The 26,512-nt window shown below is 36.0% G+C and overlaps 1 protein-coding gene across 1 annotated transcript; it reads left to right on the top strand.

Moving 5' to 3' along the window:
* Positions 1 to 2,019: 2,019 nt before the first annotated feature.
* Positions 2,020 to 26,512, top strand: TRAF6 (TNF receptor associated factor 6). Its single transcript, XM_026707285.2, has 7 exons — positions 2,020 to 2,202; positions 13,703 to 14,032; positions 15,968 to 16,118; positions 16,958 to 17,113; positions 18,516 to 18,587; positions 20,307 to 20,384; positions 21,490 to 26,512. The coding sequence occupies exons 2-7, from the start codon at positions 13,728 to 13,730 to the stop codon at positions 22,369 to 22,371; spliced, it is 1,644 nt and encodes a 547-aa protein (XP_026563070.1). The 5' UTR covers positions 2,020 to 2,202; positions 13,703 to 13,727; the 3' UTR covers positions 22,372 to 26,512.

Raw genomic sequence — 26,512 nt, 5'->3', positions numbered from 1 at the left:
AATTCTGGGTTATATGTCTAAAAATGCTAATCAACTAATTTCTCATCAAACTGAAGAAGAGTATTAAGTGGCAGACCATAAAGTTCTATTTCATTAATATGCTTATTAATGATAAATGAAGATTAGTGGCAGGAAATCTCATCAAATTTTCAAGATTACACAAAGTCAGATGAGAAAGTCAGGATTTTAAAAGACAGAAAGAAAATTTAAGATAATCTTGATATACTATTGAAAAGGGCTAAAATCAGTAGAATAACAAAACAGAATGAAGACAAATTCAGAACTTACCAAAGTGAAATCAAATCCCTGAATATCAAATAGGAGGCAACAATCCTAATAAAAGTATTTGGGGGACGGGGGAGAACAGAATAACAGTGTTGAAAGGACCTTGTAGGTCATCTAGTCCAGGGGACGCCAACCTTGTGGATCTCAGGGACCAGCAAACTCATAATTTTAAATCCCGCGGACCGGAGATCCTGGGAAAATCCCCCAAAAAGTCTGCAGGAAAATTCCCCACCCTGTTTTCCTACCGATCAATCATTCTTTATTTGGGATCGCAGGATAATGTCTCCAACTCTGTTCTCAGGGGGAGAGAGAGAGACTTTTGGCTTCATGCAAGGAAAGCAGCAGAAGCAGCGAGTCTTTCTTTCTCTCCCCTAAATTCCACCAGAATGAGTCTTTGTGAGACTTGTCAAGCTGGCGCAGCTTCTTGGAGCATGATACCTTGCAGGGTCCCAAACACTCATTCCTGGCAGAGTTTGGGGGAAAGATGTTGCTGCTTTCCTTGCGTGCAGCCAAAAGCAGAAGCGGAAAGAAGCAGCCCGTGACCAAGCCAGGTGAGTGGGGTAAATCCCGCCCCTCCGCCCTTTCCCCCCCACCTCATGTTCTTTGCAATGGAAGTGACGCAAGCCTTCTGTTCCTGCGGGCCATGTGGGTGGCACAGCCTTGTGTTCCCTCACAACCTCAATTAATTGCTTTGGGGGGTGACATTTCTCTGCGGACCACCAAAATTTTCTCACAGACCACCAGTGTTCCCTGGCCCACTGGTTGGCGATCACTATCTAGTCCAACCCCCACCCAAGCAGGAGACCTTACACCATTTTCAACAGATGGCAGTCTAGTCTCTTCTTGAAAGCTTCCAGTGAAGCCCCCACAACTTCTGGAGGCAAGCTGTTCCATTGCTTGTTTCCATTGTCAGAAAATCTTGGAAGAGTAGTTGAGCAAAAACAATTAAAAATGCAAGTGTCCAAAAGAAAATTAATAATGCAATGAGCCACTCAATTTTGAAAGTAAAACTGTACTAAGATGTGTTCATGTTTATTTTATTTTACAGTTTTATATTTGTTTGAAAACGGATGGATTATAAGTATCTGGAAAAAATACTAAAACATGCATGCATAGAACGATAGTACAAAAGGCGGAAGTATCTTTCTTCACAGTGGCAATTTTATTTTACAAATCCCAATCAGTTGCATTCCTTGCCTTCACTTAGGTTTGCAAACACGCCTTAAACAGAATTATCAGGGATAGGTACATACTGAAATGTATAAGACGGTGCATGAAGGGAAGGAGTGGGCACCCACACTTGTGTAACCCACCCCATTCCTTTCCTCCATGGAAGACTATTTAAGCCCACGTTTAAGTTTCAGATTTTTAAACATATCGAGCTACGCCTCTGGAAACGGTACACCCGATTCCGTCATCGACCCAAGGACCACCGGATCCGGCCCTTGTGGATAGATGCAGCACCACCCCACTTCACAGCAAAGAGAGCGGCTCCGCGGGCCGATCGCGCACCGCAGAGCAGAAGCGGCTCGGCCAGGAAGGGAAGCCCGGCAAGGCTTCCAAACGCAGACCGCAAGCGAGCAAACCAAAAGGGCAATTTTCCCCGGCCGCATGGGCAAGTTCGATAAGCGGGCGGTTGTTTGTTTGTTTGTTTGTTTTTTCGACCGCCCACGCGTGGCAAAAGGGCTCGCCCAACCGGGCGTGGAAAGACTCCCTGGCTGCCTGTCGAGGGGCGCTGTGGTGCGGTTTCGCCCTCTGCAGCTCGGCCCTGTCAGGCTTGGCGGAGGCGGAAGCGTCTTTCCGTTCGCGCTGCTTCCTTCGCCGCCTCCCTTTCCTTCCCGTTGTCAGTCGGCTTCTGTTGAGGCCCTGGCGCAGAAGTGGCCGAGGAAGAAAGTCTCGGAGAGGAGAGAAGCTGAGGTAAGCGCGGCGCCCCGTTCTCCCTTCTCCCTTTTTCCTTCGGTTCCGGGGGGGTGGGGGTGGGGATGGGGGCAATGACGACCCTAACGGGGAAGGCCCGCCCGTTTGGTGCCCGCCCTAGAGCGCGTATATAAAAAAGATTTTTTTAAAAAAAAGTTGTAAAAAGTGCAAAACTGGTGGGGCTTCTTGTCTCTCCGCCGACGTCCTTCCTCTCTTCTGGAACACAGGCCTCGTTGCTGATCCCCTTTCCTAGCTCCGCGCCCCGGGCTCCGGCTCCGAGACTGTCCGGAGTGGCTCGTAGGACCCCGAGTGGGTTCAGCTTGTTGTCTCTGCCGCTGCCTACCCAGGCTTCGGTGTTGGGTGCTAAATGTCTGCCTGTAACAAGTTGACTCCACCTAACAGCTTTCCTCGCTGCTCACTTCTATGGTGGGGAATTACAAAGTAGTTCTGGACTTACGACCACAATTGGGCCCAAAGTTTCTGTCGTTAAGTGAGACAGTTACGTGAATATTGCCCCATTTTGCCACTTTTCTTGCTACACAGTGAATCACCACAGTTAAGTTGTTCGCGCTTCCCCTGGCACTTTTGCTTGTCAGAAGGTCACAAAAGCAGATCACACACATGACCCTGGGGCAGGGCAACTGTCATAAATATGAACCAGTTGCCAAGCGTCTGAATTTTGATCGCGTGACCATGGAGATGCTGCAACGGTCATATGTGTGAAAAAAAGGTCATAAGTCACTTTTTTCAGTGCCAGTTGTAACTTTGAAAGGTCGCTAAATGAACTGTTGTACATTGAGGACTACCTGTACAGTGTGAAATTGATTAGACTTAGAAATTGGTGTTTTTATTCCCCCTAACTTAGTTTGGAATCTGCTAAGGAGGGGCCCTATTTTGATCTGTGTGTGCTTTACACACTGGAATTGTTAGTTTTGTATGGAACCATACATAGGGAGCTGACAAATACAATTTCTCCAGGAGTCACATAAAATTGTGAAGGGTTTGGGGAGCGTGGGTAGAGCACACACACACACTACCACTCTAATACTTCATTTTTTATCAAATAGAACATGTGTGTTTTCTATGTGTGTCTTAATAGATAGAATGATTTCTGAAGTTGAGAAGTTAAGAGGTAGAGAATTAAGAAGGGTGCACCTCTTTCCTATTGTCCCTTTCTTTGAGAGTGTTGTCGGTTTCTTCATTTGCCTCTCACTCCTCTGGCTGTCTATATTTTTCTCTCTTGTATATTTTTGGGTAGGAATTGTAAAAAAAATAAGCTACTTTCTTCATCAAAGCAAAAATACAACCTTGGCAGCAAAAGTAAGGCAGGAATGATTTCATTTATGTGGCGACCTAGATCATTTCTGAGATCATATCTGCTAATTATCCCACTTAACTATGTAGTAAGAACTATTCAAAATCAAGATCTAGTCTGAAATAAAGGAAGCCAGGATACAAGCCTTATTAATTAAACACATTATTACTCATGTTTAGTTCTTACAGTTTTAAGAGGTGTATTCAGTTACCTGTACTGCTGTGGGTGGGCACTTTTGCTTATGTCATTTTCTTAAGTATTCAGAACAGAATTTCTTAACATTTTAATTCTGAAATAGAACATCTAATTTTTACTTTGCTTTCTTAGATTTAACCATTGTAGATTAGGTGGGAATATCTAAATAATGTGATGGCAAAGTATTCATTTTGCTACTGGAGAAATTTTAATTAAATTACTTAGAGAAAACTTTACAAACTGGTTCTGTTTGTAATTATATGATGATATTATCACTGCTGCCTGATCTTGCCAGTTAAAAGTCACTAGATATTGAATGCCCTTACTGGATGTTTCAGGCACGGTGGGACCAGCCTAGTATTGCCATTTTATTTCTAAATAATAATTATATACCATAGTGAAATAAATAGTTCCTAATAGTTTAAAATCTCATAATAATTATCATACAATGTAAAACATAGCATCATAATTAAAGCATAATAAATAGGAGATCATCTGTTAATCCATTGGAATAATGTTTTGTAAGCCAGTGATGTAAAAGCTAACATGAACATACAAGGTACTTGATTAGAACACAAGATTATCTTCCCCCCAAAATGAAGTCATCCTGTAAATGAGGTCCTGGCACACTAAGACAAAACCAACAGTAAAATCCCCCTTGAAATTGAGGTCAGAAGGGTGTCTCCCTCAAGCAAAAGATAAAGCTTTTTGAAAGAGTTGCTGATAAATATAATTTAACTCTGAACAGCACATATTTTGAAGACAATGGCTTAGAAACCTGGCTTTTGTGTCATATAATCACAATCAAAATGTGCTTTGTCAGTACTTGCAAAAGCTGAAGAATATATATGATAGAAACCTGAATATTTTGAATTCATAGAACTTGGAAGAAGTATTTCAGGACTTATATAAAAATAGCACCTCTCTGTTACATTGAAGTAATCCATATACCTTACTGTGTCTGTCAATACTGAACATTATAGCCTTCACATTTATTGACCCCATGTTTTAATAATAATTTATTAAATTTTATGCTGCCCAATTCCAAGCAACTATGGACAGCTTACAACAATCCAGTAAATTACAATGAAATGAATAGAAGATGGCCTGCACCACAGATTGGATGGAATGAAGCAGGATGTTTAGTTCTATTTGACACACCATATATTAAGATAAAAGTTTGTTGTTTGTTGTTTTCTAATCAATATATTGAAATAAAGTATGGCTATCAAAGGTCAAGGGACGTGATGGCTCAGCGGCTAAGACGCTTAGCTTGTCGATCAGAAAGGCGACAGTTTGGTGGTTCAAATCCCTAGCACCATGTAACAGAGTAAGTTCCTATTACTTGTCCCAGCTTCTGCCAACCTAGCAGTTCAAAAGCATGTAAAAATGCAAGTAGAAAAAATAGCGACCTCTGTGGGAAGGTAACAGCATTCCATGCGTTTAATCATGCCAGTGCTGGCTCTTCAGCTTAGAAACGGAGATGAGCACCGCCCCGCTACAGTTGGGAACGACTAGCATATGTGCGAGAGGAACCTTTACCTATTAAAGGTCACCTCTTTAGGTAAGATAGGGGCTTTCCCACTACTGTGATTAGAATTAGCATGTGATTTTAAATCTATTTCCTTGATTAATGTAGTTAATATAGTATAATGAAACCTAGCTTCTGAGCTGGCCTTAAAACTGAATATTCTCTTATTATTTAGTGGCTTGGAAGAAAAAGTGTTTTTCCCTCACACTATTTACAACCTTTATACCCTTTTTGAATCATTCCTCAAGTACTTAAACTAGTTTGCAAAAGCAGCTTTTTTGAACTTCTAGTATCCACTACTGCAATTATGACAGATATGTTCCGTGCATTGCTCATGCTTAAATGTGACAATGAGCATACTTCGTCCTTTTTCCACAGTTTGGATTAGCAGAGGAATATGTTTCAGTGTTGAAAATAAAGCAAAGCATATCCCAAAATCATATTGATATCATAAGCACATTAATATAAAGCTAATGGATCAAGATGTGAATTCTTAAAACTGCTCTGTGTTTGTTATCAGAAATAGAAACTGGAACTTATACAATCAATTCTGTTTTCCTTTCAAACACAAATGGGCTTTCCTTAATTGGCAATGATCCTAAATGGAAACTGAAACTGGGTTAAATGACTTTCCAGTATTGTGTACACTGAGGATCATGTAATCTAATTCCATACACTATTTATTCACTATTTTTGAATTGAAAGAGTTGAAGTATTATAGATTTTAATAAGTTTGAGAATCTATTAGCATGTCTGTAGTATACATAGTATAGCAGTAATGAAGCCAACAAAATTCAGACTTGGATAAACTACAAATAGAAAACATTGCTCTTGAAGCAATCTTCAGGTGAATGTCTGAGATGACAAAAGTGGTTGGCATGATAGGAGAAAGATTTTTCATTACATTTCACTCATGCCATTCAAAATACATTTATCCTGTTCATCTCTGGTATACAAAGGTAGAGAAAGGGCTATGCAGCAATCTGGATTTAATGGGGAAACCCAATATAGAGCTTTCAGACATGTTTATAATAACTGTTGGTGCCTTGTTAAAGTAAATTTGACTTTTTCTTGGATGGAACAACAATTATGAAAAGATACAACTTTTTGAAACAGTTGCTGATAAATGTAATTTAACTGTGTTTTTTCTCTTCAAATCCAGGTTGCCATGTAGTTTTAAAGTTTTCCCAAAGTCAGTCATTAATGATTATTAGATTATTAGAAATAAAGTGTCTCTGAGTATATATTCTCACCAGTAACATGTGTAATTAGGTTGTTAAGTTAAACAGCAAAGATGAAATTTAGATACAAATTAGTATATCAGTATATACACTGCTCAAAAAAATAAAGAGAACACTTAAACAACACAATGTAACTCCAAGTCAGTCACACTTCTGTGAAATCAAACTTTCCACTTAGGTAGTAACACTGATTGACAATCAATTTCACATGCTGTTGTGTAAATGGAATAGACAACAGATGGAAAGCATAGGCAGTTAGCAAGACATCCCCAATAAAGGAGTGGTTCTGCAGGTGGTGACCACAGACTACTTCTCAGTTCCTATGCTTTCTGGCTGATGGTTTGGTTACTTTTGAATGTTGTTGGTGCTCTCACTCTAGTGGTAGCATGAGACAGAGTCTACAACCCACACAAGTGACTCAGGTAGTACAGCTCATCCAGGATGGCACATCAATGCGAGCTGTTTGCTGTGTCTGTCAGCGTAGTGTCCAGAGCATGGAGGCGCTACCAGGAGACAGGCCAGTACATCAGGAGACATGGAAGAGGCCGTAGGAGGGCAACAACCCAGCATCAGGACCGCTACCTCCACCTTTGTGCAAGGAGGGACAGGAGGAGCACTGCCAGAGCCCTGCAAAATGACCTCCAGTGGGCCACAAATGTGCATGTGGCTGCTCAAACGGTCAAAAGCAGACTCCATGAGGGTGGTATGAGGGCCCGACATCCACAGGTGGGGGTTGTGCTTACAGCCCAATACCGTGCAGGACGTTTGGCATTTTCCAGAAAACACCAAGATTGACAAATTCGCCACTGGCGCCCTGTGCTCTTCACAGATGAAAGCAGGTTCACACTGACCATATGTGACAGACGTGACAGGGTCTGGAGACGCCGTGGAGAATGTTCTACTGCCTGCAACATCCTCCAACATGACTGGTTTGGCAGTGGGTCAGTAATGGTGTGGGGTGGCATTTCTTTAGGGGGCCGCACAGCCCTCCATTTGTTCGCCAGAGGTAGCCTAACTGCCATCAGGTACTGAGATGAGATCCTCAGACAGCTTATGAGACCGCTGGCCCCTCCTAATGTAAGACAATGCTAAACCTCATGGCTGGAGTATGTCAGCTGTTCCTGCAAGATGAAGGCATTGATGCTATGGACTGGCCCGCCCGTTCCCCAGACCTGAATCCAATTGAGCACATCTGGGACATCATGTCTCGCTCTATCCACCAACTCCACATTGCACCACAGACTGTCCAGGAGTTGGGGGATGCTTTAGTCCAGGTGTGGGAGGAGATCCCTCAGGAGACCATCTGCCACTTCATCAGGAGCATGCCCAGGCATTGTAGGGAAGTCATACAAGCACGTGGAAGCCACACACGCTACTGAGCCTCATTTTGACTTGTTTTAAGGACATTACATCAAAGTTGGATCAGCCTGTAGTGTTTTTTTCCACTTTAATTTTGAGTGTAACTCCAAATCCAGACCTCCATGGGTTGCTAAATTTGATTTCCATTGATAATTTTTGTGTGATTTTGTTGTCAGCACATTCAACTATGTAATGAACAAAGTATTTAATAAGAATATTTCATTCATTCAAATCTAGGATGTTTTATTTTTGTGTTTATTTTTTTGAGCAATGTATTAAGCACCATTGCAGCAATTTCCTTTCACATAATTGTTTTCATGGCCTTCATTTATGATCAGAAGCATATCTCAAAACACTATTTGAAAAAGAGGAAGGAAAATATAAACATCTGAAAAATTACAATTTCAGTTTTCATATGTTTATTAATTTGCTTTATAACCTGGGTTTCATTTAATAATATAACTCAAGACAGTATGCATAAATGGTTGCTTCTCTTGCTTTTCCTACAACAACCATCCTGTGAAAATAGGCTAGGTTGAGAGAGAAAATGTCTGGCCTTAAACGATCCAGCTGGCTTTCATATACCAGTTTCTAGTTCAGCACCTTTTATGGTAAGTTCAAAGAAGGACTTATAGGACAGTATTTTATATTTCCTTAAATTGTATAAAATAAACAAATTTTATAAATCAAATTAATAAATATATGAAAACTTAAATTTTAGTCCTAATAAACAAAAACTGTTGATAAAAAGAGGAAAAAGCATTCAGTGACCAGGTAAATGAAGCTCAGAAGTTATATTTTATGAGAAGATTATCATTCCTAAAGAGAAAATAAAGTGGGTGCAAGAATGTGATATTTCAATTTTCATAGAAAAAACTACGTAGAATTTGTAAGAAAAGCAAACTTTCCTTTAGTAAAAGTAAAACTAAAATACCCTATTTTGGTAACTTCCATGAACAAAAATAGTTGCATGTAGCTGCATAACTGAAAGCATTTGTAGACCAAATGTTTATTTTTCATAAACTCAACTAGAAAACTGTTGCTGTTGTGAAGCAATATGAACTTCAAAATTAGCAATATTGTTATATTAAGATGTTGCATGAAAATAATATACTTTAATGCTAAGTGTTCTAGATATTTTTGCATATTTTACATATAGCTTAGCGACTGCAATTGAATCAAGAATTCCCACTGCTAAGCAAAACACCACAAGACCATGATGTCCTCACATCCTCAGTTGCGCTGAGAACATTAAACAAACCACCCATGCGCTTTAAGTGAGACATCACATGACTGCAAGTTGCAGTTTTCCTGCCAACTTCTCCATAAACTCTGCTTCTTGGAAACCAGTGGAGAAGTACACAAATGGCGATCATCTGACTATGGGGACACTACAATGGTGGTAAATGCAAGGATAGATCATGAATTTTTCAGCACTGAAAATTTCAAATGATTGCTAAACAAGGCAGTCATTAAGTGGGGTCTGTATATATTTATATGTATGTATTTTCAAGGTGTGGACACCTTCAAAATATTTTTCATTTTCAGTTGCATTATGTGAAGACTTAAATTGGTAAAGGCAGGAGATAGAATAGACTGACTGTATAATTCTATAGGCAGTGTGCATAATAACTTTCTGTTACTGTTTTCTAAGTGATATACAGAAATAAGGAAATTTATATTTTCAAAATAGTCTATATTTAAAGAATTCTTCATCAGTTGAGATATGTTGCTATTCTGGTTTGGTTCCTGTAGAATAGCTTCACTTCTTTGAAGCTAGCAACGCAAATAATTTCACAACATCCCAATTTTTTAAAATAAGGATTTTAAAACTGTTTTACTTCCATTGCTTGTCTTTGGATATAGTGTGCATTAATAACCCCTAAAACAGCCATTATACTTTCGTAGTGGGAAATAATTTATTCTGTGGAGAAGAACTAAATACAGATTTAGATAGTAATGGGGAAATAGTTTTTTTATAGCCTTTGTTCCCACTAAGCAACCAGTTCAAACTTCCATGATTTTAAAGAGCATAAAGTTGTATATCATCTTTTTCAACAGTTTGCATCATAAAGAAGTAAAAGCATAGTTATTAAAAATAACTGTTAACTAATAGTTAATAGTTATAGTTAACTAATATTTCAAAAAATAGAAATACAGCTACTTTCCCTAAGCACCTTTGGAACAGGCACTTTGATTTTTTTTTGAAACACGATCAAACTGTGATCAATCAGCAGGATCAAACTCCTGGCTGTGGGCAGAGTTAGTCTGCAATACTGCATTCTAACCACTATGCTACCACTGTGTCTTATTCCCCCAGTAAGGGAATAAACAAGTAAATCAAACTGTCATGTAATTTATAGAATTATGTTTTGCAGTTTAAGAAATCTTTGCAGTTTAAAAACCATTAGTATAGTTTTTATTATACACCACTACCAATATCCTAAACTTGCACAAAAAGGTAAAAAGGCAAAAGGAAAGCATACAGGTTAGGTTTTTAGTAAGTGTTATAAGTTACCTACTTATCCCAAAGTGTACTATGGCTTTGTATAATTACTAATGTATATGCACATACATGCATACATTATATATATAATATTTCTGATTTTATGTATTTATGCTATAGATAGATAGATAGATAGATAGATAGATAGATAGATAGATAGATAGATAGATAGATAGATAGATAGATGATAGATAGATATTCAATCAGAAGTATTTGATACTTTACCATCTTTCACAAAAACCCAGGTTTATTTGGAAAGCAAGAAATTTCATAATGGAAGCTTTTGGCTAGCCAAAAAAAAAAGCATTAAAGACTTTTTTACATACATACATACATACATACATACATACATACATACATACATGTTATTCAGCTTTGTTCGGGTATTTTTCCATGTCATTATAGTTGTGCTTTTAAAGTTGTAGCAACGTTTCGGCAGAATCTCATCTGCCATCATTAGGCTTCTGTATTGTGTTCATCTGAACAAAGCTGAATAACATACATGTAAGTACCCGCGAAAACTTAAGAAAACATACATACATACAATCCCTGCTAATTTACTGGTTGTTCTGATATCCTCTGCTGCTGATACTTCTCAACAAACAGATATTGGGTTTTTGACTTTGGTTGCTTTGTAAGAAAAGGATAGAATGAAAAAAGAGAAAGAAATACAGATTAATTCCATTCCTGGAGGATGAGGTTCTTTGGCTGAAACTTGAGCATTGTGCATTTTCCACATTCCTGATATGAGAACTCTTGAATCCTGTTTTTAAAAAATTAAGAGTTAAAAAAAGCAAAACTTTGGTGATTGAATGGATTGCTCCTTTAATTCCATCTTGTACTGCAACCTGTACTTTCAATATTCCATTATATTTATCTTTTATCTTTTTAATAAGGAAGGCTTTCTGAAGTAAGCATCTGTCTTTTCAAAATAAATTATTTTTTTGTTAACAATAATTTTCTAGAAGAGATGAGGATTTTTCAAAATCTTGCCCCCTGACTTATTTTTGACATATCTTCTGTAGACTATCATTTGTTTAATATTAACTCTATTACATGGAACTCAGAATACTACCGTGTGGTTATTCATTGACAGGCAGAAAAGTCTTATCAAATTATTGGAAGCCTGTGCTGATGTGAATTTCTATAATAGAAAATAACAATCGGCATACTGCCTTGAAAAGACTATGAATTTTGGGGATACTAGTAAATAATACAATATCTTAAACTCATCTTTCAAGAAAATATAGTTTTTCATTTAATACCTTTGTAAAGCTACTTTTCATGATGTTGAAAAACAGTTCTATCTTTAATGCCTTTGATTAGTTCTTTAAAGCGCGCAAGAGCAGAGAGATATCACTTGAGTTTTTCTGTGATGTTCACATACTAATTGTTCCAAGGTGTAAATATATCCTACGGTATACAGGTAGTTCTCAACTTATAACAGTTCATTTAGTGACTATTTGAAATTACAACAGCACTCAAAAAAGTGATTTATAACTGTTTTTCACGCAAGCATGGTAGCAACCCCATGGTCACATGATCAAAATTCAGAGGCTTAGCAGCTGACTCATATTTATGAGGATTGCTGTGTGATCCCCTTTTGCGACCTTCTGTCAACCAAAGTCAATGGGGAAGCCAGTTTCACTTAACAACCAAGTTATCAATTAAACAGCACTGATTCACTTAACAACTCTGGAAAGAAAGGTTGTAAAATGAGGCAGAATTTGCAACAAATGTCTCATGTAACAACACAAAATTTAGGCTCAATTGTGGTTGTAAGTCAAGGACTACCTGTACTCTATCGTTGTTGCATCAGTGGAATGATTATTGGTATACAGAGAACTTTATAGAAGTTGCCCTGAATTCTGTAAGAGATAAATCCTTTCTACCAAGACTTGGCCGGGCATTCTTGAATTCCTCAATTAAGGCAATGTAAGTACAGCTTAAGCATGTTCTTTCCCTGGGCTGTTCACATTCTGCCTTAAATGTTCAACTGGCAAAATGCCCACTGTCTAGAAAACACTTTTGTGAAAGGTGTAGCTACTTTGTTAAAAATTCTGAACAAAGGGGAGTTCTGCAAAATTGAACACTCCTTCAGATTGGGCAGAATTGCATTCTTAAACTTCAAATTAAATATACCTGAACAGAAACTGCTCAAACCTTCCACTACATAGGATAGTGCATTCTTGTAACTTGTAACAAACATGGAATAGTTTCTAGTTATATAAAGTTTTTGAATAGCTATAGTTTGTTTTGTTTTTTATTCTATCATAGTAGAATTATATATCCTTACTCTCATAATCCAATCACATAAATATAACAGATTTCTTTGATTTTTTTTAATAACATGGTAATAGCAATTTAGATGATAGATAGTGGATGGATGGATAGATGGATGGATGGATGGATGGATGGATGGATGGATGGATGGATAGATAGATAGATAGATAGATAGATAGATAGATAGATAGATAGATAGATAGATAGATAGATAGATAGATAGATAGATGATAGATAGATAGATAGATTAGATAGATAGATAGATAGATAGATAGATAGATAGATAGATATGGATGGATGATAGAAATATAATCAAACTTGAGTCACGGTGCCTGTGAAAACAGTTAAACTATGTAAAAGCAAATGGGAGAAGGGATATTATTGAACTATTAGGATGTATTCGTCACAGTTCCAAACCAAGCCAGCAAAAGAAGAGGCCGCACTATGAACAGAATGGATTTCTTTCCTGGATTCTCAGCTTGGCACGTGGTGAATAATACAAGTAAAAGGGTTTCTAGCCAGCATTATTGGCTTCTGCTAGCCCGCATGCCCCGCCCTTCTGAACCCAGTTGCTCCCTGGCTGACTCCCAGCAAGTACTTTTTTGGAGCAAATTCTCTTCAAGCCAGTTGCTTCCTGGCTGGCTCTAACAAGTACTCTTCAGGCCTGGATGTCTTATGAACCGACTGCAGCTGGCTTGCCTTCCTGGCTCCTTGCAGTGTTAGTCCCATCACCTGACACCCATCTGTGCCCCCATGTACCCCCCTCCCCCTGCATGTATGTGGCAACTCCTAAATGGCATGTTGTGACAACTTTGAATGGTGTACCGTCTCAAACATTGACAGTACTTTTGTTGAGTTCTGCATGGATTTGGGATGATTCTATCAGTAACTATTTTGCCCCAAATAAGTGACTGGTACTAAATACATTGAAGAGGTTTGCTCATATAGAGGTAAATAAAGATTAAATCATAGAAAAAAATAAAATTACACTTTTCCTAATATTCCCAAAGGGAATAATGTGATATGTATGTATGTATGACAAATTATTCTTTTCTTTTTCATGCCTGTAGGTATCCCGCCACATTTTAAATTATTATGAGTCTACTACATAGTAACACAAGTTTTCAAATAAATGATCAAGAGAGCAACTGCTGTGCAGCCATGGCCAGTGCTTGCTGTGCTGGGACCAAGGAGGAAAGCCTCACGGTTCCCATCAGCAATGGTACTGCTGGGACACTTTCAAACTCTTTTATGGAGGAAACCCAAGGCTATGATGTGGAGTTTGACCCACCGCTGGAAAGTAAATATGAATGCCCTATCTGCTTAATGGCTCTACGGGAAGCAGTACAGACACCATGTGGACATCGTTTTTGCAAAGCTTGCATTGTCAAATCCCTAAGGTAACACAGAGAGCTTTGTTGAAAGGAAATCAGTTATGCCCCAGGTTCAGTCTCCTAGCAGTTTGTTGGTTGGGATTGGTTTGTTGGTTGATTGATTTAGAACTGTGATATGCTGCCATAAAGTAGTACTTTGTTACTACTTTTAGAGAGCTGTGATAAATATCAAAGAGTAAAAGACAGTATTTCAGAAAATTTTACTGAGGCATTGATTGAGTTAAATTTGTTATTGCTGATCCCCAGTAGACTTAGTGTCTAACAGAATCAAAAAAACAATTTAAAAAACCACAGCAGCTCAAACTAAAACAAGCATCATAATAACAGAAAATCATAGCAGCACTGTATTCTTTCATTTCCCATCTTCCCCCTAAGAATCAATATAATATCAAACAAGTGGCCAATTCCCCAGATTCTGTTAATCTTATTTAAATGCAAAATATGTACCTATGTTCAGGTTTCAATAGTTGTCTTTTAAGTTCTGACAGTCAGTTGGTGACTGTCCCACATAAGAGAAGAAATTCTAAAACTGAGCCATTGAAACCTTAAATAAATGGCATGGCATTTTATTTCTTTGAATAAATGACTTTCACATGATACATGGTTATCATGTTGGCCTAATGGATAAAAATGAAGCATAGCACTTAATAGCAACTTTGGATAAGAAAATGCAGTGTAATGATTTCAGTAAATCTTTATTTATATAATCTGTCAGTCTCATTCTTCCATGTACACTGCTCTGTCTCCATTATTATGAAAGTTATCTTGCTTGAAAACCGAGGGAACTTCCCAATAGTTTGTGTTTTATGTTAAATAAATACTGAAATATTAATGTAGACTATGAATGGAAATTAACAATACAATGTCTATTTTTTAATTGGAAGTTGGATTGCTGTTATGAGAATTGTGATCCAGCAATTGCCTATACTGCATTATAAATTACATTAGTGTGACAGAGGTTGTAGGAACTCAAGTTCTCAATACTTTTTCACATTATTTTACTACTAGAATCATGGGCCATAGCTTTTATTTCACTGAAAGAAATAAAATCATTTTAACAACCTTCCCATGAAGATTGTTAATGCTGACTGAGTTTTAAATGTAAGTTTCCCTTTTTCCTAGCTCAAACGAACTAGTTCTTGATTTTCATTATGTCTGAATTTATTAGACAAATGTCTAAAAAATTAAAAGTCTCTCTTGTTGGTTCAGTTATATTTTAATTGTTTACAATCTATTTAAAAATAATAGTATAGCAATGTGAATCTCATATACATATATCCATCTATTTAGCAGTAGAAGCTTAATATGTTAAATTCTGATTTAAATAATTCAGGCCTTAGATATATGAGCATATCCGGGAGCATAACTCTCTTTCAAGCATCAAACCACAAGTTCCTGTTTCTCCACTGATTCTTCTCTTCTTTTGTATGTTATGTTTCAAATATTTAAAAATATGGGAATGGAACAGAGATATGGTCTAAGAAATACACTATGTCACATATAGTAAATATATGGAATGAATATGTCTATATCTTGTGTTAGCCATACAGGTTGGGGGGGGGTAATGAATAAATGAATGAATGAATATTTTGGGACCTGGCTAAATGCAAGCAAAAAGAAAAAAAAATCTGGAATATTACTTTTTCTTGATTACATTCCCAGCTGCAATCTCTACTCCCACCGCTCTTAAGGTATTTCAATTAATCTGCTATAAAAGATACTGTAGTCAGAGGGAGACATTTGCAGGCTGGCTGTGATGAGGGCAATCAATCAGGAATAAAAATGACTTCCAGTTCATGTGAGACATTTTTGGAACCAAAGCTGATTGCTTGCAGAAATGTAAAGAACCATATTATAGCCAAATGTGTAGTGTTTGGTATTAATACATATACCCCCACACACACAGATGCATATGCATATATATTGTTTTTTTTTTGACAGAGACGCAGGTCAGAAATGTCCAATAGACAATGAAATCTTACTAGAAAATCAACTCTTCCCTGATAACTTTGCAAAACGTGAAATCCTCTCACTGATAGTGAAATGTCCCAACAAAGGCTGCAGTCAAAAGATGGAGTTAAGGCACTTAGAGGTAAGTTTTAATGTGTATGTTGTTTAAGAATTAAGGTCCAGTTCTATACTATTCTGATCAGCATATTTAGGATTTATATAAAGAGATACTTAGGATATGCAAAGCAACAATTCTTGAAAGAAATGGATAAAAGGAAGTAAAATAAATATGACCCTTTCCTTGAAATTGGAGTTAGATCTGTTACGTTAGAATAAGTTACAGATAGTCATCTGTTGCAGTGTTAATTGGGCTGGAATTGCTGTTGCTTAGCGACAGTCTTAAAGTACAATGTCAATAAAATTGCATTGCTTAGTGACAGCAACTCTGGCATTCCCAGTTGCTGCTGTTAAGCAAACCATTATGGGTGACATCTTCATGGTTGCCATTTGCAATTTCCTGTTGGCTTCTCCATTGACTTTGCTGATCAGAAACCAGCAAAGAAGTTGGTAACCAAGAACCACCTGTAATAACATTAAGATTCTTCTGAAAGCCATGCCTTCAGGAGTACTTCATAAGTGGATTTTAGCTGCTCACTCGCAAGTTCTTTTCCCGCTGCAAGAGGTCATAATATTTGTTGTATTTTAAGTTTACTATTGATTTGTAATATAGGTTACTTTTAAATGAAAAAAATAGATTGTGAGTCACTAAGTGTGACAATATTTCTATTACATCTTTGAGAAAAACCATATGAAACTATATGTTTATTGTTGCTTGTATAGTTGTTAAAGCTGTAGTTACAGTGATGTTTTTAATCTGCCAATATTATGGTCTAAAACTATACATTGTGTAAAAATGAATAGGGTTTTGTTTTTTGTTTTGCTTTGTTTTTGGTAACTGTTCTTCTAATGGCTTTTCCTCAGGACCATCAGCTACATTGTGGATTCGCATCAGAAAAATGTTCTCAGTGTCAAGGGATTTTCCAGAAGAACCAGTTGCAAGAACATATGCTAGAATGTCCCCGGCGGCAAATTGCCTGTCCAAATTGTGCCATGTGTATGCCTTATGAAGGAAAAAAGGTATAATGCAAAATAGAACTGTTTTATATTTATACTAATTTAATAAGCTTATTTTAATAATGCATTGAATATTTTGAAGTTGCTTTCTGTTGTCTCATAAAATGGTATATTCCATAAAATCAAGTTTTATATTCCACAGTCCATTGAGATAATAGCATCTTTCTGTGGAAATGATTGTTCTTTCTCCAGTTCTGCCTGCACATTATCTTGACCTAAAGGAGAACAATTAAAACTTTGTCTTGATAATATTGGATGTAGATCAGTATTTATAGGTGTCAGAGCAGAAAGTGTTACACAGCTGTTTTTCCTTCTGTTGAATCATGTCCTAAATGATTTGAACAAAATATTTTGTGTTATACTTTTAAAGTAACTGTAAAGGTAGCCCTTGACTTACAGCCAGTTGCTTAGTGACCATTCAAAGTTATGACAGACCTCCCTAGAGCTACTTGCAACCTGGTTCTGAAGCTCTGACAGGACACAGTCACAAATGGCCACATGTCAGGCACTCAACAACAGACTTGCATTTAGGGCTGTTGGCCACATCTTGTCATGTGGCTACTATGTTTTATGATGTTTTTGCTGAAAACAGGCATTTTCGGTTTTCAACAAAAAACACTTTCATGAACACTGGGTTTGCTTTATAACTGGTGTACACACTTAGCAACTGCCAGCTTTGCTTAATGGTAAAAAAAGTCATGTGGGTGACCCACTTTTATGATCATCACAACTTACCATTGTAATGGGCAGGTTTCATTATGGCTAAGTCAAGCGACTATATACATACCATAATTGTACATAAACTATACTCATTCTTCATCTGAATATTCTCTTGTAGATTCTATAGAAGTGTTTTTGGTGTTTTGTTTTGTTTTGGTCAAATGACTCAATTAGCAGTAGACAACCGTGGAGTAGAGAAAAGGGTTTGAGAATCTTACCTTAGCAGCATTGACATGTGTTACACCAAGGGAAAACATCCTTTTGTTCTCATGGTGTTTATTGTGCTAATAAGTCTCCACACTATTCTGATAGTAGTTCATGTGTTTTCACATCAGTGCTTCAATAACCACAGTTTCTATTCCCGTGGGATTTTTTTAAGAACATAACTCCCATGGAAAACAAAACTTGAATGTAGAGGCCTACATACATGAGTTGAGAAAAAGGATAATGAAGCGTGACTTTATAAAATGTTTCTAATCCCTCTGACTTGATCTGAGTGGGTATCCTCTATTAATTCAAAATTCTTATTCTGGCAAAAAGGCAGATGAACTTGCTTCAAAATCTTCTGAAATTATGACAGAGAGAAGCTAGTTGTAAAACATCTAATAGTCCTAATTATGTATTATTCCCTTTCCATTACAATTAATTTTTTTTTATTTATTTTTTTGCTTTCACTAAAATAAAGGTTCATGATGAAATATGCCTTTTGGCAAATGTCTTCTGTGAATATTGTAATACAGTACTAATCAGAGAACAGGTAAGAGACATACTTTGCTTTTTATTTATTATTTTATTCAAAGTCTTAATAGCACAAATTACTAAGTCATACCTCTGACAATCACTATTACTATTAATAATAATAGCACTATTACTATTACCCTTCTCATCTTTTCTATTACCTATTCCTTATAGGAATATCACCTTATTTGTATCTTATGGTTTATGTTTATTTCATTTAGTATCAGTGTTGTATCTTATGATGCATGAGAGTTGTACTTTATGATTATGATCATGATTTGTCACTTGATGTTCGTATGTACGCTGAGAGCTTATGCATGGGAAACAAATTCCACACTTGGCCCATCATTATTATGAGGGATAATGGGATAGTGTGAATTGTTACATAGAGTTAAATACCAGGGAGGAATATTATCTTGTGTTTTGTCCAACCTGGTTTTAGATATGTCTTATAGTTAGATTCAAAAGCTGTATGTGTATTTGTATGTATAGGCACAAATATCTTGGGACCTGGGTATCTAAAAGCTTCACCTTATACTAAGCAGATAATGTCTATAGAAAGAAACCTTTAGACTGACTTTCACAGAATGTTTTGCCAGGAAGGCTGTCATTGTGGCCTCTCTTAAATTTTTACAATAAATTATATGTACACCATTTATTTTATACCACCAATATTATAATATTAATCTTTTCAGACATTAAATCTTATCTTGCTCTGACTATCTCAAAATATCAACTAAATTAGTTTGCTAAAAAGTATGACTTTACTAAAAAAACTTTGATGCTTATTTATTTTTCATAAGTACTTTATTTCTTCTGTTTATAATATGTTTTATTTGTACTTTTACCTTGATTTTTAGTTTAATATTTTTGTCATTCATAAGTTATACTAGAAGTAGAGATTTGAAAGCAGGAAACACTTTAAAATGGAAGGTGACTTTTTTTAGAAAAATAAGTATTATACTAATTACAAATAAATCACATATTTACTTGTTATAAACATAATTATAAATAAATCTGAGAAGGAAATGCAAAGGTTAAATTTGGTGGTACAGAATTTTTAAAACATTTGTATTATAATATATTTTTCTAAACTGATTGCCAGCAATAGGCAATCTATAATAAAAAATGAAGAATTTTCAAACTTTTTTAAATTGGAGAATTATTTTTTTATCAATGGGATATCATTGGTCCAATGAAAGTTTTGTTTTCCAATAACAGTTCTGGCAGCTAAATTGAATAGAAATTGAATCAGTTTTTCTATGTACCACTCATATTGTAGGCAACATAAAATAGGATAGATAATAATCTAATCTTAGGATTCATTTTATGATGATGTTTGCAAAGCTTGCTAGTTTTATCAAAACTTCGGCTAATTGGGTCTTGTTATCCAAAAGAAAAATGCATAACTATTTATTTAAACCTTTGACAATGCCATCTAAAAGTATTACAATTAATATAATGTAATTTCAGTGGAGTATAATGCTACTGATGAATTATCTTTACAATAATAATGGCAATATTTTTTAATCTGTTATTTTATTTGATGTCTGGAAAATGATCCTCAACTTGAGTATAAAAAATTAGACAAAATACGTCAAATTTGCTGTGAATTTCCAACTTTTTTCACTAGAAAGTAATATTAATTTAATAAATGCTCTTTTGGTATAAATGATACACATTTACTTTTCAGTGTAGGATTTCTGGAAACTACAGATCATTCTTTTTCTTTTTATAGTTGCCTAATCATTATGATAATGACTGCCCTACTGCTCCAGTATCATGTACCTATAGTGCATTTGGATGTAGAGAAAAGGTAATTTAAATTAGTTTTATATATGCTTATGTTTGTTGATCTTAGGAGAATATTTGTCACACAATATTGTAATTATTGTAAAATGTATAAAGATTGATCCTACTATGATTATATGGTTAGCCCTGAGACAAAAAAAATTAGGCCTTAATCAGGCCTTCTTCCTGAGGCCACATGCATGCTCCTTTTTGCAATGTGTTGGAAGGCCTCAGAAGCACTGTGATAAGGCAGTGCGTGATTTGGAGACTTGCGTAAGGGCTTCTTACAAGCTTTTAGAGGCCTCAAAAGCATCATGAGAAGCATTGCACAATTTGGAGAAGAACATGTCGTCTTGGGAAGAAGTCATGGCACAACAATCAGCTGCCTTGCATCGGACTAGGCATACCTTCACAACAGATGAGGAAAAACACTGGTATTGGGGCTAAAGTAGGGCCTGGGAGGGGAAAAAAAGTATCTTTGTTTATTTAGGTATATATGATAGTCAAAATGTAGCCCATTTTTCAGTCCAGACTCTACCATGGAAAAGTCTGTTTTCCCAGAAAATCAGTTCAGAATTTATTTTGTTTCTTCCATGGAATGAGTAAATTCTGTAATTGCTAATGTGAAAGTAATTTGCTTTCATTTAGTGGGATTTTCCTTTGCTGACTGCTAAGGTTTTTTAGTTTCTTTCCAACCAATATGGTAGTTTTTTGTTCTGAATTATTCATTTCTTCTCCTGCAATAATTCATTATAGATAAAATTTGCAGGATGGAATATAATCCATGTGAGAGGGGAGGAGCTTTCCAATCATTGGAAATTTTTGTTCGAGTAGATTTTTTAAATTGCATAAATGTTTTTCAGCTTCTCATCTTAAACTGGTGTTTTGTAATCTTTATATATTGATGTAAGAATGTTTATTTAAATGTTTATTATCAAAATGAACATTTATAGGGAAAAGATTTTACACAGATTATGTTCTTCCTGCACTTAAATAAAAAAAATATTCCTTTCAGCCTTCATATTAAGCTACTTCTTTCTTAATGCAGTATTTTCCCTTCTCCATTACGATGCAGTCCTTGATTTTACTAAAAACAAGTAAGAGTTATGTTCAGTTTTGTCTAATTGCAGATGCAGAGAAATGATTTGGCACGCCATATGCAAGAATTTACTCAGGTTCATATGAGAATGATGGCTCAGACTCTTCGGAGCGTCAGTGTTACTACTCCAACTTCCATGAATTTTTCTGGAACTTTACCCTTCGACCCATCACTCTTCTCTCAAGGCATGCCACCCTCATGTGAGTGTAGCCCAGAGGTTCAGAACTTCAAGGAGACTATTCAGCAACTGGAAGGTCGTTTAGTAAGACAAGATCACCAAATTAGAGAACTCATTGCAAAAATGGAGACACAACAGTCCCAGATGGGAGATCTCAAACGCACCATCCGAACTCTAGAGGAAAAAATTGCTGATATTGAAGCCCAACAATGTAATGGTATTTTCTTGTGGAAAATTGAAAATTTTAGTGTGTACCTGAAAGCTCAGGAGGAAGAAAGACCCGTTGTGATCCATAGTCCAGGTTTCTACACAGGGAAACCAGGATATAAACTTTGCTTGCGTCTGCATATCCAGTTACCAAGTGTTCAGCGTTGTGGTAACTACATTTCTCTTTTTGTTCACACCATGCAAGGGGACTATGACAGTCATCTCCCTTGGCCTTTCCAGGGCACTATACGTCTATCAATTTTGGATCAGTCTGAAGGATCTCCAAGGCACAATCATGAAGAAGTAATGGATACTAAGCCTGAGTTGCTAGCCTTCCAACGTCCTATGGTCTATCGCAACCCAAAGGGTTTTGGATATGTAACTTTTATGCAGTTGCAGGCCCTGAAACAAAGAACATACATAAAAGATGATATTCTCTTGGTACGCTGTGAAGTTTTAACACGTTTTGACTTAACCAGTCTCCGAAGAGAAGGTTTTCAGCCTCGTAGTACAGATGGAACATCATAGCCTATTGTCCAGTCTTGATTGTTATGTAATTATGAAAACCAAGCTTGGTTTAAACATTATTTGGCTCCCTAAAGGGGAGCAGCAAATGAAGCTCCTGTTTCAAAAAGAAAAAAGTGTAGGTCATGATGTTAACCAAGGTAGCAAAATTCTGGTAGTACCACTTCTTCTATGCATTTTATGCCTTCTTTCACCTGTAGCAGCTGCTTTTCTATATTATATGAAGAATCTGCAGAACTGTAAATGAAGTGTGATATTCATAAAAATTACAGATCTTTGAAGCAGAAGTTAGACTGCCAGTCTAGAAAAATAGTGTGCTTTTCAGGAAAGGGGAAAACATTCTTCTGTCATAAGAGAAAATATTTATCTAATGCACGCTGTTGTTCCTTTTGGTGAGCTAGATAACTGACTGACTATTATCAATAGCTGATGTGCTAAAAAGTGTAATTTAAACTTACTGTAACCAGGAGTGGGCCAAAGTCCATTTTCATTAGAAGATTGTCTACACAGAGGCAAATAGATAGTGGGATACCTTAAGATTCTGTCTTGGGCCCAGAATTCTTCAGTATTTTTATAAATTACTTAGAGAAAAGGATAGAAGGGAAACTTACCAAATTTGCAAATGACACAAAGCTAGAAGGAGACACCTCTGAAGACATGTTCAAGGTTTGAAATGTTTCATTATGCTCGAACAATTGGACTTTATGCAAGTAAATACTATTCAGGGGCAAAAACTTTGTCAGGTTCTGCACAGGTAGAAGATAAGACAGTACCTGGCTTAGCCATTATACTTGTGAAAAAGATATCATGAAAAAGATCTAGTAGAGCACAGATTAAGCATGAGCCAGGAAAGAATGCAGAAGAGAACAATAAAAATGATAAAAAAAACTTGGACTTGTTTAGCCTAAATAAGAGAAGGGTAATAGGAGACATGGTATCAGTGATACTAATCTTCCAATGCTTGAAAGGCTGTTGGGTTTGGAAACTATGGATTTATTGTCCCTAATGCTTAAATGTAGGACAAAAACTAATGGTATATTTCCCAGAGCCATTGGTACTCCTTCAGTGGAGATTTTCAAGCAAAAGTTGGACAACCATTTGCCTTGGATTATTTGAGAATTTCTACCCTGGGAGGGAAGACTTTGATTATAAAGGAGCTACCTTCCAATGGATTCCATAGAATTCCTATGATTTCATGAATTGAGTATATAAGCTAATAAATTAGGGCTAAATTGTAAGGCATAATATAACAAAAAAAAACTTTGTTTACACACACACACACACACACACACACACACACACACACACACACACAGAGTATGTGACTTAAGACCCATCCTCAAAGTTACCACAATTGCACCTCTCCTACAGTCACATGACTGCAATTCAAGTGCTTGGCAACTTTTCATATTTCGCTGCAATGTCTTGTGCTTATGTGGCTACAATTTGTGACCTTCCCAGCTGGCTCCTGACAGGCAAAGTCAATTGAGAAAGCTGGATTCATTTTAATGTCCACACGATTCACTTAACAGCAGTAAAAATGGTTGCAAAATCTGATCATGTGTAATATACTTAACAACTGCCGTCACTTAGTATCTGAAGTTCTGGTCCCAGTTGTGGTCTTAAGTCAAGGACTGCCTCTATGACATGCATAATTGCTCAGTGCTCTTTATCGTTAAAGCAAGAAAATCATATCTTTGTAGATTTGGTATTAATTAAAACTTCATTCTTGCTTTCCCCTCCCGGAGAAGTTAGCATTATTCCATTCTCAACTACTGTTAACATAATGATAAATTAGTTTGATGTATCTAAAAGCTCACTGCAGATCTCTTCTGGAGAAGCTTAATGAGACATCAACCTGATTGCCTCAAGACATCTTTGCCCTGATGAAATCTTGAGTATCTTTCACTTACGTTTCATGTCACTATGTTATTTGCACTGCTTAATCCTATCATTCCCTGTTGCATTTTTTTGCACTTGTGATGATAAGTTTTAACTGTGATTCTGCTACAAATGTTAGTAGACATGTTTCATTTTTACCTGGAAACACTGTTAGCCTTAAAGGAAATCCACCTTCTTTTAAAAGTGATTTGAGATTTTTATATGCTTGCATTTTGCAATGTTTTCAGTTTATTTTGCTGACATACTCAGCATAGATATTACAATTCTCAAGAATGTGATTTTTACCCAGCTTCAGATTGGCTGATCTGAGCAAAGCTGTAACATTTTATTGTTGCACACAACAATCGATGTAGTAATGTGCTACTTTGGTGCATAAACATGCTATTAGTGCTAATTGTAAAAGTTATTACCTTTGTGTACAGAAATCTCTGATCAAGATTCATTGGTGTCGACAAGATCATTTTAGTGAAAGTGGTCTTGATAATACCTGTGTGACATGAGAGTAAAAATGTAGAGTCATGACCAAAGTTAACCAAAAGATGAATATGTGGCTCTGATGTGTGAAAGAAAAATAATCAAGGCAGCCTTACCTTTACTTTGAAAAAAAAAATACTGATATAACTAGTAGTGGTGGCAACAGTTAATTGCCCAAAGTGAAAACATATGACAGTAAACCTGTAGCTCCATGAGAGCATAATCTTTCATTACAGTTTTACAAGAATAATCAGAGTATGGTCCTTGCCTTCTAAACAAATATAAGTGATACAGCAATGAAGCAATCATGGAAAAACCCTCAGATTTTGAGTTGATCTCAGATTTTGAGGGCATCTGTCAGAACACTGCCTGTGAAAAGACATGAATGGGGACAAAGCTTATTTGAACCAAACATTTCCCAGCCTTTGGGAGTGAAATAAAGTATTATTTGGTGCCGTAATGTGAGTATGAGAATAACACTTCTACATTTTTATAGAAGAGAATACTTACATACTTGGAAGCAAAAAGTTACATTACTTTTTCTAAACTTTCACCCCACACAGGTCCTGATTATGCATTATTTCAAATAATTGCTTATTGTATTCTATTCAGAATACAAGCCTTTATTAATACTGATTTGTACCATATAATTTTCTATTCTCATGCTTTTTTATGAAAAAGAACAGTATAGATGATTCTTTATTTAAACTTGGTTTAATTGTAGAGATGTCATTTTTGATGAAGTAGTAACTCCCTATGTGATATATTTCATTTACTTATCCAAAAGTAAATGTCAGTCATTGGAACTTATTTCTTAACTATCTTCTAGTAAGCTAAGAAGAATGCTGGCCTCTTTAGGTATTTTTATATACAGAAGTATTACATATTGCAATGTATCAATTTACTGCATATTTACAATGCTATTTTGACAAAAATTTTCCAGAGCACATGGGTATGGATAGTAATTTATTGTAATAAGCATTAACCTTTAAGGAATCATAATCCATTTTGTTAATAAACTATTAGATAGCATATCCTATCTTTGTCAGTTGCTGTTTCAGATTGTTATAAAGTATTCTCTGATAAAATAAAAGAAGGGACTAAGTACTATATATGGGCTTATTTCAACTTCAGGTAGTTTTATGGTAGTTAAGTCAACCTGAATACGCTTTCAGATAATGAAATACAGGATTGCAGGCTCATCTTTTATTTAAAAATTGTTTCTATTTAAAATATCTGTACTTTTTGTCTATTATTTAAACTAATTTTTATTTTCCATCATTAACAACATATTAGCTTCTTTTTTATCCTCTTTTTTAATTCAAAATTGAGTCCTAATTTTGGAATTCATTGCGGATAGACATTAATAAAATTTAATACATACCTTAGATATCCTTTTATTTTTAATTACTTGGTTTTTAGCTTCCTTACTACCCATCCCTTTTGTATATATATTATACTTATTTGTGTAGTATGCTACTGTTTTTATTCAGTGTTTTATATTCTGCCAGGAAAAATTAGGAGCTGGATGCACTTTTTTAAAATAACAAATTTCATTAAAAGGCATAAGCTTTCATAAACTATAGGTCACTAGTTCATATACATGGAGGAGAGGTAACTCATAGACAAGTTTTATATATGTGTGTGTATGTGTGCACAATCTATTCCCTTGAAATACATAGAAATTGAATAATATCTCTCTTTTTTTGTAAATTTTATTTGAGTTTTCACAAAAAAAAATACGAATAAAACATCGTTTTTGAAAGTA

This window comes from Pseudonaja textilis, chromosome 1 (genome assembly GCF_049901715.1).
Source record: "Pseudonaja textilis isolate UNSWEBS1 chromosome 1, rPseTex1.2, whole genome shotgun sequence".
Taxonomy (NCBI): Eukaryota; Metazoa; Chordata; class Lepidosauria; order Squamata; family Elapidae; genus Pseudonaja; species Pseudonaja textilis.
The sequence above is the reverse complement of the archived record's forward strand: the minus strand, read 5'-3'. Positions and strand labels throughout refer to the sequence as shown.